Raw genomic sequence first — 13907 nt, 5'->3', positions numbered from 1 at the left:
TTTACTTACCATGTCTATGCTACAGCGAACATTATAGCCTCAAATCTATTTTGCTACTACAGTAAAGCATTGTATCCTTAATCCCCTCTTGCTCCTATTATGGCATCTAATGTTATGCTGTGGGTTTACCTACTGGCAGCCACTATACTATCACTGTGACACCGATCACCTGGTATCGACTCTGGCCTTTGCCTAAACCTTTATACATCCGCTTTTATAAATCGCCCTAAATAAGCTTTTTTATGTGGCTAAATGTAAACGCAGCTTGTGTGGAAGTGCATATTTATTTCTGACCTCGATGGTCTGGCAGGCACTTTGGGCCCATAAGTGTGTGCCGGCTGCAATGGGGAGTTCTCAGTTCCATTTTACTTTTGCGTTGTGGTTGTATGTGCTGTGCGGTACGTGGGTCGCCCACGGGCGATGGACTTCACAATGGCCAGCGGCTGTGTGGGCACCCATACTGAAGGGACGAAGGAAAACAAAGAGACTTTCCTCACAGACTCAAGGGTGGTGACGTCACAGTCTGAAAAGCTCTCTGACTTAGACATGTCAAAGGACCACTGTGTACTTTGAAGCGACAGTCTGGTCTGTTGTCATACATGCAATTTCCATTGGTCTGTGAGGGGTGCTTGTATGTTTTCTTACACATTCTCTTACACACATATGGTCATGACCTTTCCCTATAGTAATGATGAACATGCAAAGGGGTTTTCATTTGGTCACTGTATGCCTGGACAGTGTTGCTTCAACACATTTCAGAAATACATACTGAGAATAAAAAAATTGAATTACACATTTTAGTGATCACATTACATCCAAAATCCATTTTGTCATTTCAAACATTTAAGATGATCAATCGATAATCTATAATATCTATAATATCAATTTATTTCACAAAATATATCAGTCTGATTATAAGGGCTATGCAGGAAGAATATATTAAAATTAAAAACTGGTTTACTGTAGTGCATGTCATCTGCTATCTACAAAACCTATTGTATATTCTAAAAATAACTTTTAAAATATTTAGCAAAATTACAGTGGTGCTATAACCACGTGACGGTAGCCCACTTCAGTCCTACAATATTGTACATAGTTATTATAAATAAATAAATAAATAAATAACACTACACACACTCGCTTCCCTTTTCTCTTCCACAATGCTTGCCCTCACATCCGCATGTTCAGTCCGGCCTCTGTCTCTTTAATAAACTCGTGGTTATCTAGTGTAACAAATGTCTCGCTGCCATCATCAAGTCCAGGCGAGGAGGGAGGAGTTTTTAATGTTCAGTTTGTTCTGTGGATCGATGTTCGCTGGCATCGCCTCGCCCTGCCTGTGCGGTGTCTGATATAGTATTACATTCAAGAGCTCCTCTCTGTCCTTTACTTATAGAGAAAGGGAGAGAGAGGAGAGGGAGGGAGACTGGCATCTGACAGCAATCGCTCTCTGGTTTCGAGAGAAGAAAAAAAAAAACGGAAAGAAAAGAAAACAATCCGCCATAGATCTGGGGACATAACAAGTGAATACCCGCTACGAAATCTTTTTTTCAAGAAACGTTTCTGATACTGGATTTTAAAGAAGAGATCAGAAGTACTGAGATTAAAAGAAAGACTCGCTCTTTCTGTATGGACTATCTCAGACCGCATACGAATTTTACCTGGGCAGAGTCAACGTGAACCACGAGTTCAAAGATGCCAAGAAGAAAACAGCAAGCGCCGAAACGGGCTGCGGGTAAGGGGACAAATTGACCTGGCTATCATAACAATCTCTGTCAGTTATAGCGAAACGAGTATAACATGTACGTGATGCATTTCAAATAGACTACTCACATTTGACTACTTCGACTCTGATTCAGTGTATGCAATTGGTACCTTAGTATTTTTCTAAGGAAAGCGCGAATGACCCCCCGCACTTAACAAGGGACAAACCGGACAAGACAGTTAAATAGACAACTTCACTGTACTGTAACCGAACAAGGTGTAGGTTAGTCCGTATATCCTTTAAACAAGCAATTCGTCCTCAAACCACAATTTTCCTGATATCCATACTGTACGTGACAGTTCCCCCTAACAGTTTCTAGCCTAAATTATCGTTGCTTCATAAGTGTTTTCCTTGTTGTCATTAGCGTAAACGTTGCATCCCACGTTTCGTTAGCTGATTTCGGGTTTTGTTTCTTGTCTGAAAATCCGTTGTTTAAACTTTTAAACTTTACGATGCCCCACGATTTTAAGGACGCCAGCTGTAATGGGCTGCTGAGGGAAAATGAAGAAAAAAAGGGGAAAAAAAACATTTTACAGTCAAGTCCAAATTTCATTGTTGACCTCACAATGAACTCCATAACCGGGATATATGATAAATGATCTCTCTCTCTCTCCCTCGCTCACTCTCTTCCTCTCTCACGTCACACACACACACACACACACACTCATTACACTACACGACACTAGCACGTTACAGTTGCATTATTTAAACGTTTTAAGGAATGAAAAACGAGATTGGTGTGATTTTATTTGTTGTATTTACGGGCATGAGTTGAACATACACAGCGGGAAAGTACTTAGTCAGTTCTATGCAACAATATTATAACTTTCTGGTTGTATGAAAGTGCTTCATGTACTGTTAAGTAGCTAGTAGCCTACGCGATAAGGCATGATTTACTTTAATTTTATGGAAGACTATGGACGCCAGTCATTAAATGTTATCATATTCCGAGCGGAAATATTTTGCTTTATTGTTTTGTTTACGGTCTCCATTTGAGGCTTAGGGGTTCGTACAATAAAGTTCATTTTTTTCTCTCGCGACACTACCACCAACAAAACACTATTTTTCCATTTTATTGCTTGCTTTTGATTTGACAGGTGATGGATTACCTGTCACGTGGCAGTCATTGATATATTTATTCCTGATGGATATGAATAAATCACTCACTAGCGTAACCCATGTGTACCGGTGACGCATTGCACGCTCTCTGGTTCCCCCCTAGCTCAGACATGTTCAGTAATTGTCATGTATTAGTGTGTAATGTGGGCCTTTTTTAAAATCAATCCTTATAAAAATGAAAAGGGGGAAAAACAGGAATAATGTGTAATGTTAAGGAAGAAGATCGAGTCTTAGAGTTAGGGATCATCCTCAAAGAATTCATTGTACTTTCTTCATATATGTCTTCTAAACAAACGACATTTGGAAGCAGAAAAAACATAATAATAATAATAATAATAATAATAATAATAATAATAATAAATATATTCTGAAGTTACACCTTTCCTTTTTACAACTTTATACTATATTACATTTTTGAATTTATTATGTGTTGATTATCGCTCTCGATAATGTGTGCTTAAATGACGAAAACAACATCATAAACAGTAGTACATAGCGTTATTTAGGGGGTACACGGAATTTGTCCTGCTTGCAAGGAATTGATTAAGTTCACGATATTCAAACAAGACAAACAAGAAGGACGTATTGCTGGTATTATTCTAGTTTGTAGTATTCTTATTTTCATTATCCATGATAGTAGAAGCTGCCTTCATCAGCTGGTACCCTACATATAATTAGCATTAGTAAAATAACTGAATATTCAAACGTCAGAAGAAACAAGCAGTGACAATATATTGACATTGCCATTTTGTGGCAGAATTACTTGTAATGTGATTTAGTCATATAAATACTGCAGTTACCTGAAAATCCCAATATAGATTTTCAGCTATTGGGAATTAAAAGCACCTTGTAGCACCTGTCACATTTTCAGTAACTGTAAAAAATTGCATATTTTACCTGGCTAGAATCTTAATTTCACTGTAAATGAATTGCACATGCATGGATGCAATTTGTTGATACATATGATGCTTGCATATTTAGCATAAGCACACTGCTACAATTTTTAAATGCAGATAAAAAAATCCATAATGAGGATGCTTTTTTTTGGTTATGGATGTTGCTACATTGGTTTTGTGGATAAAATCAGTTAAGAAATTATCACTCTTTATTATGGTTAAAAAAAAACTACTTTCCAGATGGTGAGCTTTGTGTGCCAATAGTGGCAGATCCTTTTACCCTCTCAAGAATCGGAGACCTTTATCTAACCGTCCCTGCTTTCACCCCCTGCACACCCCTCAATTACCCCCCCCAACACACACACACACACCCACACACACACACAGCCTTTCCACCCATTTCTTTCACACTTCACTCAGCAAAAAAGCTCCCCTTTTTTTCCCCCTCTCAAACAATACACACATGATTATTTTGAGAACTTTTGAGAAGATTCCTTAGCGATCCGTTTACACGCTTCCCGTCGCCTCGCCTGTAATCTGGTAAATGTGTCAGGCCTATAGAGAAATAAGGCTTCCACAAGAGTTTCTTCATTGTTGAGGTAATTGTCTCCTCTCTGACAGGCACATTCATCAGAAGCTTAATGGTCAATCAAAAGTTGGCAGGCAGAGTGTTTTCATTCTTTCCTATCCACTACATTAGGAATACTTAATCAAAATGTCTCCGGGTAATGGCTGTGAAGAGTTCATGACTGACTGATCCGTTGTCTGCGCCGATAGAAAATTAACAGCTCGGTGCTAGAAAGATGTGAGCCTGCAGATAAACAAATTGTGCATTAATATTTCATCTTCGAGACCTGGGATGTGCTATCAGTGGTGGAATATTCCTGGCTGCGTTGTCATTTCTCTTTTTCCCCTCTCTCTCTCTCCCTCGCTCTCTTTTTATATTCTTGAAGGCTCTCTGCAGCTGTAACTCATTTCGCTTGATGAGTTTACTGGGGCTGCTGAGAGTGACGACAAATTGATTACCTGGCTGAGCAAGAATAGGGCAAAAAGACGCAGGCTGACAGTCATGTTATAATAATATGTTTAATGATGTGTGGAGGGGGAACAAGGAAAGAAAAGGTATTAAAATGAGACCATAGAAGATGCGAAAAAAAAAAGAAAGGAAATAATAAGTTTCTGAGAGTCAGCGTTCTTAAAGCCGCAGTATCCCCCTGTTGGAAAAAAAAGCCATTTTATTTTTCTTTCTGCAGCAAAGACAATATCGCTGTGGTGTGTTGTTAAGAGCGGCCAACATTGAGGCACGCTGTTTCACCCCGTGAGTAATTGTGCAATCGGGCTGCAATTAATCTTTGTAATTTCAAGACAACCGGCATTAAGGCGAAGGTCAGATATATGATTTTTAAAAATGGAAAAGTTTTGGGTTAAGAATAAAATTAAATAAAACGAAAAGTATGGGCATACGATGACACTGTCCGAGGAGATATTGTAAAGGCATCTCTGTAAGCTTACTCTGGCATGGTTCTGGAATGTCCCTTTTTAAAGTTTCCAAAGAGTACAAGAGTGTTGTCGTACAAAAGCCTGAGTTTCCTTCAAGTTTTATTCGTTTCTGCCGCATCTTGGTAACAATAGAATTTTCTGTGATTTACGATCAGGAGACTCATTTTTGTTGTTGGTTTGAAAAAGGGCTATCTCTCGTCTTTTTTATTCTTTTCCTAAATTGGGGGCCCACCCTGACGCTGTTTCGCGTCAGGGGAAGTGTTTCCGCTATTGGTTTTACAATAATTCTGAGCTTCGAACCGTTAGCCCAATTTGCTGTTAACAAGATAAATTGAGGAACAGACAAAAGCATTAAGTGTTGCTGTGCCAGTAAGTGACTGACAGCAGCTTCTGGGAATTGGCTGAGCTGAAAGTCCTCCTAAGTGGTTTGTGCTGGGAACCCGTTTGGATCAAGGCAGATGTTGTTTATCCACCTCAGGATAAACAAAAAAGCAAGAAGTGGCCTGATGAGGTATTGCAAACAACCACGAGATGTAAACCTGAGAGAAAAGATGGCGTTAAACTCTGCTCCATGTCTTTTTGTCAAGGTTTGCCTCCTTTTGTTACAGATCTTCCTGGGCTTGCCTTTTGTCATTTCTCTCACAAGTGCGTGTCGTATGACTGGGCCTTACTGTGCCGTTGCTCGTTCATATTAGGTTCACTTTTCACTGCCTCAGAACTGCAGTTTGCAGGTTAGGGCTGTGACGGAGGGCATTTTGTTTTGAAATGGCAAAGTCGTCTGCGCAGGAAAAAAAATGGGCGCAGGCGTCCATTTCAAAATGGCAAATGAGTGATAACAAAAACCTGTAAAGTTACTGAAGATACGTCCTGTGTCTTTTACGGCTGTTCCCTCACATACACACTCCTGGCGGCTGTTTGTGACTCCACATTATGAAAGGCTTCGAGCCCCCCGGTCGGTACCAGGTCAGTTATTCGAGAGAGAGACCTGGCGGCTGTGTTTCGGCCGATGACATCCTGTGGGGACTGTGGCTTATCAGTGGAGGCCCGTCGAAGGTCGCGCTCCACCAAGAAGCTGAATCACGGAAACCGAGGTCGAGCTAATAAGAGCCGGGGTGAACCCGGGGTGACTCTCAGAGCACAGCCCGCTTTGAGGTCACCACCAGCAAAACGCAAGCTGGCTGGCCATCTCCAACCTGTGTCAACCTATGGACTGCATTACAAATAGCTGTATGTAATTAAAAGAACACACATTTTTATATAACTTTGCCTCAAGAAATATATTGGTTGTCCACAGCTTTCTTGCATGGTCTTCCTTAAAATCACGCAGTTGAAACTAAATGGACGAGGTCTTTTTTTTAGAATATAATTCTTTTTTTTTTGGTTTAATCTCACCCCATCTGAACTAGCATACCAGAGGTGACAGGTGAAGATAATGGTTTCAGAGCCTTTGTTTGTCTGAAAGGCAGATGGGGTTTGGGAGGGGGGAAATAGGCTTTGGGTTGCCCTTGAGCAATGCAGCGGGCTCTTCCTCTCTCTCTAGTGCCCCCCCCCCTGCTGTCGGGCTCCAGACCTGGAACCTCCAGCTTCTCTCAGCTCACCTGTGCTGTTCCTCAGAGACCTGCCACCCTTTTCCAGGCACATGGTACAATTTCATACGCTGCTCGATTCAAAGTGGATAAATACTAGTGCATTTACTAGTGTGGAGAAGCTATTTCTTCTTCTTGTTAATACTACGACTACTACTACTAATAATAATAACAATATTAATAATATTAATAATATTAATAATATTTTTATTATTATTATTGTTTTTATAATTGTATTATTATTATCATTATTATTATTATTTTTATCTTTGCATATTTATCCGTCTTACCTCAGTAATTCAGTGACATTGGGCAGGTTACCAAGAGTTTATTTCAGGCTGAATGAAAAGCCATTATTCCACCCGGACATGAAAGGATAAAAATAAATTACAATAGTGCTTTTTTTTCCCTCCTTGGTCCCTGCAGAGCTGGTGATTCAGTGTTTGAAACTGGACAAAAGGACAATTGGTAGCATGCAGCTTTTTGGTGTGTGAAAAATCAGCCAGGTGGAGCAGGCCTAATTTAAAAGGAAAAAAAACACCTTTCGGTTTCTGCGGTGTTCGATTACGTGAAGGAAGTTTGGGCAGCGAGAAGGAATTAAAAAATATATCTGTATTCCTACATCAGGTGAGCGAGATAAACTTGAGCTTATAGCAAAAGGGTTTGTGTCTGACTTCCTTGGAATAAAGCACTCAAATACGAGGCCTGCAGTTAGTCATAATAAGTGAAATGAATGGCTTTGATCTGATTGGTCGGTAGATGGTTTTGCGAGGCTAGGGCTATCTCTGTCAGCCATATGGCTCCCAAAGTTGTGCGGAACAATCAGCGTCAGATAGAGTTACCGCCAGATCCCAGATGCATTTCTGAAGGTACTCGCGGATCAGGAAAGGGGTTGTTAGCCTTTTGACTTTAAAGAAAAGCGTCAAAAAAAGAAAGTGAGGGAGTATTGGATTGCAGATCACACGCTCGCGTTGACCCCGGTTCACTCCGCGACGCGGTGCCCGTCTCAATTCAGACGTGATTTTGGTTTTACAGGTGCTCCGACTTGACCAGCTGTGTATCGGAGCCTTTGGATAGTAATCCTTTAGGAAGAGGGTGTCTCCCGGAAAAGTCCCAGCTTTTCAGCCGCATTTTAATGGCGCCGAGAGTGGGATGAATTTGAATGTTTGTGGAGGAAATAGCTGTAATTATGCTATCCTTCTCCTAATCTCTGTCTGCCTGTTTTTAATGTGTGCACTGTATTCCCCCCCACCCCCCCAAATGAAGACGATGTATGCACCTACAGTACGGTACCTTCATGTCAGGCAGAATACTGGGTGCTGCATTTAGTTATCATACGGACTTAATTAACACATGGTAGCAAACGTGTCTGGTAGCGTGCGTGGCTCAAGCGCTTCAAACCAATCGATTTAAAATGTCAGAAGTGCTCTAGCTTAACACACTGCGCACTCTCACTATTTAAACGCTAAATAGGCAAATTTGAATGTTAAATTCTGTAAATCATTAATGGCGGATGAACACACAGTGGTTTTGTAAATTCACGACTAAATCCCTGGCCAGAAATGAAGCTGATGAATGCAGAATGCAGGTCAGTCCAAGATAGCCTGTCCCTAACTTAACATGTACAGTACACAATAACAACAGCAAAATAATGATCGTTATAATTACTGCGGTTGTTCCTGCAGATGTAGACAAATCTGATGAGGAGGAAATTGAACGGGTCGATGGTGGCATACTGAGTAGGGCTGAACTCAGATCTCATGCAGGTCTGTTCATGCTAGGTGAGGGTCCTTTTCCTGTTTAGTTTTAACGTGGACGTTGATAGCTAGACTGGAGGTGCTCACAACAAACATTTCTTCAAAGTAATTTTTTTTGCGTTTGTGTCACATTTCACCCTGAATTTTAAAATAAAAAGCTTTTTTTTGTCATTGGTGAAGGATGTAATGTTGGTCGATATGATTACAGATTTCTCCTTGGTGGCCTATGACCCGCGATAGCTGCGGATACAAGCCCTTCACGTCGGGCCTCGTCAACCTCTAACCTCGTGTGTTTTTAGCAGTCTGGCAGTATGAGGATGGCGAGGATGTCGCAGTGCGATCGTATCAGTTCTTCTGCTCTGCGAAGAAGCAGCCCTGACCCTCCTATAATCCTGCTGTCTGATCCCCTCACCGACTGTCTCTGTGCCAAAACATAACCCGCTCTGCGTGGAGCCGAGCGCAACATGCTTGTTTTGTCTACCGCATTTCAGTTTAACCTGAAAGCCTGCATGGGTTTTTATTAGTTGTCGACTGTTTAGTGTTCTCCGTTAATTCTTCCATGCAGGAACGTTCCAAAAATAAAAATTGTTTGCACAAACTGAAGTCCTCTGTACCGTACCTGACGTGTCTCCAATCGAGTCTTTAATTGGACCCAATTAAGATTTATTATATAAATTAACCTCCTGCAATTATTGCCAGTTGGAGCAAGAGACGTGATGTTTGAATGATGGTGTGCTTTGTAACAATTACGAAAGTAAACTTTTCTTCATACTGTATGCACGTATTGTAACGGGGAATCTGTCAGTCTCATTTCTGAATGACATAAATCAGAGAGAAATACTGCCGGAGAGAATTAAGTGGGTGCAAAAAAAAAAAACTTAACAAAAAGCTATTTTTACATGCATGCCATCAAACTCCAGGTTGAATCGTTGTAGTCCACATAAATAAATGTGATCATACGCATTCTTATAATGGTATAAAAAACATTTTTCTTGACTGTGTTATAGTATTTTCCTGACTGCAGTTGTTATTTGCTTGATCTCCGTTATCTGAATAAGGCTAATTGATTAAACGTTTCTTGTTACCCTTCTTGTATACAGTAATACCAGAGAGGATGGGGGCAGTTCTACTTCCTGTCGGATTAGCCATCCTTGCATTACCTTTGTTTTGTCTGTTTAACCTACTTGCTGATTTTTTTACACTGGTGTTCAGTTTTCTGTAGGTTCTTCCATGCGATGTTGCCCTTGCCAATGCTGCTATATTTCAAAAGTGAGCAAAATGAGAAAAACATGCGATTTCCTTCGACGTGTCAATTGTTTTTCAAAATTGACCGCGCATGACTTTTTGTGGATGGCTATTGGCCTGCGTAAGTGACAGGCAGCCAAAGGCCTTGTGGATTAGGTTAGCCAGGAGCGGTGTGTGTGTGTGTGTGTGTGTGTAGGGCTGTGTGTTTGAATGTATGTGTGTGTGTGTGCGCCTGGGTGTGTGTATGTATGTATGTATGTATGTATGTGTGTGTGTGAGTGTATGTATGTATGTGTGTGTGCGTGTATGTATTTACATGTGTGTGTGTATGTAGGGCTGTGTTTATGCATGTACCTATGTGTGTATGTGTGTGCGTGTGTGTGTGTAAGTATGTATTTATGTATGTATGTAAATGTGTGTATGTGTAGGGCTGTGTGATTTAATGTGTGTGCGTGTGTGCCTGTGTATGTGAGTGTGCGTGTGTATGTGAGTATGTATGTATGTACGTGTGTGTGTGTATATGGCTGTGTTTATGCATGTACATGTGTGTGTGTGTGCGTGTGTGTGTGTATAGGGCTGTGTGTACGCATGTATGTGTGTGTGTGTATAGGGCTGTGTTTATGCACGTACGTGTGTGTGTGTGCGTGTGTGTAGGGCTGTGTGTTTGAATATGTGTGTGTGTAGGTGTGTGTGTTTGTGTGTGCGCGTGTGTGCGTACGCACGGTTGATGCTCTTGTGATTATGCAGATTCTCACCTGCTGTGCTGATCATTAGCATTTTGCATAACAGCTTCCTCCAAGCTGCAGGTGTCATGGGTCCAGGACTGGCTCATGTAGGTCTGGGACTGGCCTGGGCCAGGCCCGATGCCCCACATTCCTCTCAGAAATGTTTACACCCCACAGTGTCGCGTGATTAACCGCTTCTCCTTTCTGAAGGCCCTGCATTCGGACTCATCCGCGTCCGCTCAGACATTCGTTAGAGTTTTGTACAAAGAAGGTAGAGAGAATCAGCAGTCCTCCCGTCTTCTCATTTTTAATTGTGATCGGTTTTTGCCGTTGAAGCTGAATCGGCTTCTCGAGCGTTAATTATTTTAATGTTGCGGGAGAATAAAGGGGCTTATGAAAGAGTGGTTTGAGGCGCTGTTCAATCTCATTGTTCCCTGTGAGGGAGATGTAATGCCAAGTGTGAAATTAAGATATTTCACCCTGGGTTTTTTTGCGTCGGGTGGAATTGCGCGCAGCAGTGGCGTACAGTGCTCCTCTTCGCAGCGGAGTGGTGCCACTAGCGTAGCGCGCTCACGTACAGCAGGCACCACGCTGGTGCCATACGCAGGGCGGGGCCCCATTAAAAAAAAGAAAAAAAGTGACTTCACGTACAGTGCCACGTTTTCCTTCGATACGCATTGCATTATTCAGTCTGCAGCTCGCTCGCAATTAACCTGAACTAAGAGGCTTGTCAGAGGAAAAACGAATTAGGCCGTCTGTAAAAATTGCACTAAATTGAGGAAAAAAATGCCTCGTAGTTAGTAGATATAATGGACTTGTGCTGTGTGTAAACAAGGGGATGGCCAGCAGGGGTGGGGGTGGGGGTGGGGGAGGTGGGTAATCCAAGCCATCTCACAGGGCTAATGTCCAAAGAGCATCGCGCTCTGAACCTTATGGTTTTGTCTTCATTTAACATTGAGGCTGATGGCTTTTTGACAGCTTTATAGCTGACGAGCTCCAGGACCAGTCATGCGGTGCAATTACGTATGAGCTAATTTGATGAATCAACTTGATGTTCTGCAGTTCCCAGTTGGCCTTCGCCAGCGTATGCTCTCAATTTTCTACTGGAGGTCAAAAATAAGCTTTGAAATTTTGCTAATCCCATCACATATGAGGACGGTGTCTTCCGTAATAATGTTTGGACATGCACACTCGACTAAGTCCCGAAATAGAACTGGGGGGGGGGGGGGTAGAGCGCAGTCAAGCTCTCTCAATCAATGACTAAACCCCATGTTATTATACGTGTTATTTGCCAAATACGGTTTGAATTCCCAGTGACAAAGGACATTGATCTCCCCGATTCACCAGGTGATACAATCAAAACCTGTTTAAAAAAATTAAATAAAAAAGGTGAGTCATCCTCATCGGTGCAGTGATGCTTTGAAAGCACCCTAACGACAGACAAAGTCAGTCAGTTGATCTCAAGGACAAAATGAAACACTGTATATTACATGGAAGGGTTGAATTGAACTGCGTGTTACTGACCTGGAAGTACTATGCAGCCACCATAGGTCAGTACTATTTCCCAGAATTATGTGCCACTGGAGGCTCTTCTGCACACAAAGGCCTTCTTTACAGAGGGTGTATTTCATAACTGTTCTTGGATTAACCACTGCAGCTATCCCCCACACAGTGTCTCCTACTGTACTTTCAGAAACTCTCCAACACAAACCATGAAAGGAGGATGCCAGGAACTTTTCAAATAAGCAAGCCCCCCACCCTCCCCATCCGTCTTAGTTTGTTCCCATCTCGTGAGCATAAGACAGCATTTATTTGGCTATGATAGTAGCATGATTGAAACCCATAACAGCTGTGACGACTCCGCCATAGAATAGAGATGGCAGACTAGTCCTTCAATAGGTCACACTGATGTCCTAATTAAGAGCACCCAGAATGACTGCAGTCTTGAAAATTAGTAAGAAAATAAGTGTTGGTTCTTCAAACTTACCTGTGTAATAAGTCCATGTTTAAGGGAAAATGGCGCATCTGGTTAATTTTAAAAAGGGTTTGGCAGAGAATGGTGCGAAAAACAAAAAAACATCCAGTGAGCAGCAGTTCTGCAGGAAAAGATGCCTTGTTAATGAGAGAGGGCAGGGGAGAAGGGCCAGGCTGGTCAAAGCTAACAAGTGACTAACACAAATAACCACACATTACAACAGTGGTGTGCGGAAGAGCATCTCTGAACACACAACACATTAAACCTCTTAAGTGGATAGGCTACAGCAGCAGAAGACAAATAAGTCAAAATAAATACGTACGTATCATTATACCTTTCAAGAAGTCTATATAGTTTACAATAGACAATACGCACCATTTCCATAAGGGAGGTGTGAGGCAGAAAAGGAACACTTGTGTTTGTTAAGGTCATATAATCGAGCCGTAATAAAGACTGCTTTGTCTGAGATCCGCTTTGTTGTCGCCGAGGGTGAGGGCTGGTATCATGTGCGCTAAGTCCAAACACAGACGTTTTCAAAACGGGATAAAAACTGTCTGAACTTGTACCGCGGCGTTGCAGGTCTGCTGCCTCGCTGCATCTGAGGCGTAACACAAGCAGGGTACCAGATGTGCTCCATGTTGATAAAATAAAGTCAAAACACCACTGAGGAATTCTGATGGCACCGAGTGCCATTTTGCCCACTTTCTTTGCATCCGGCTTTGCCCTGTTCTGTCTGATCTGTCGTGCGGTTGGCTGCTGTGGGCCGAACTACCTGTTCAAAGTGAAGGTGCAGTGTAATTAGTCTGCATCGGTGTTTGTTAATGATTTTTTTACCCCCACCCCCTCGCATTGATTGTTTTATGGATGAACATTCAAGGTAAATATTTAGTAAATGGATTATAGAAGCCTGGGAACAAGTGCAAGTCAGTCAATCGCTCAGTTGCTTAACGATCACGTCCGATTGGCATATTGATAAGGTTATTTCTGGATCACTTTTTTATTTTTGAAATGTATTTTTAATGCTGCTTATGCTGAATATGCAGTACTGCCATTGGCGGTGACTGAAAACCGGAACATTCACATTGCTTTTGATTTGCATGTATTGTCGGGAATTTTTTTGAGAAATCTGTCTTTCAGCCGTTCCAAATTCTGCAAACGCGCCGTCTCCCCTGCACCAATGTCAGGCATGGAGATAAGGGCACAGTAATTCCGCTAATGTAAGAAGATGAACTTTGCCACCTTCCCACTCTTCCCAATACAGCAAATAGCGTTATCTTGTCATCTGGGTGTGAGAAAGCAGATGTGTCCTGATATTTTCGATTTTGTCATCTTGACAATGTTT

The 13907-nt window shown here is 41.8% G+C and overlaps 1 protein-coding gene across 1 annotated transcript in view; it reads left to right on the top strand.

The window, feature by feature from the left end:
• The first annotated feature begins 1308 nt into the window (after positions 1–1308).
• Positions 1309–13907, top strand: part of LOC133138727 (teashirt homolog 2) — a 62382-nt gene continuing 49783 nt past the window's right edge. Inside the window, exon 1 of the mRNA XM_061257719.1 lies at positions 1309–1732. Coding sequence (XP_061113703.1) covers positions 1693–1732 — 40 coding nt within the window. The 5' untranslated portion in view covers positions 1309–1692. The remainder of the gene's footprint in view (positions 1733–13907) is intronic.

The sequence above is a fragment of the Conger conger genome, chromosome 10, assembly GCF_963514075.1.
Source record: "Conger conger chromosome 10, fConCon1.1, whole genome shotgun sequence".
In the NCBI taxonomy this organism is placed as follows: domain Eukaryota; kingdom Metazoa; phylum Chordata; class Actinopteri; order Anguilliformes; family Congridae; genus Conger; species Conger conger.
The sequence above is the reverse complement of the archived record's forward strand: the minus strand, read 5'-3'. Positions and strand labels throughout refer to the sequence as shown.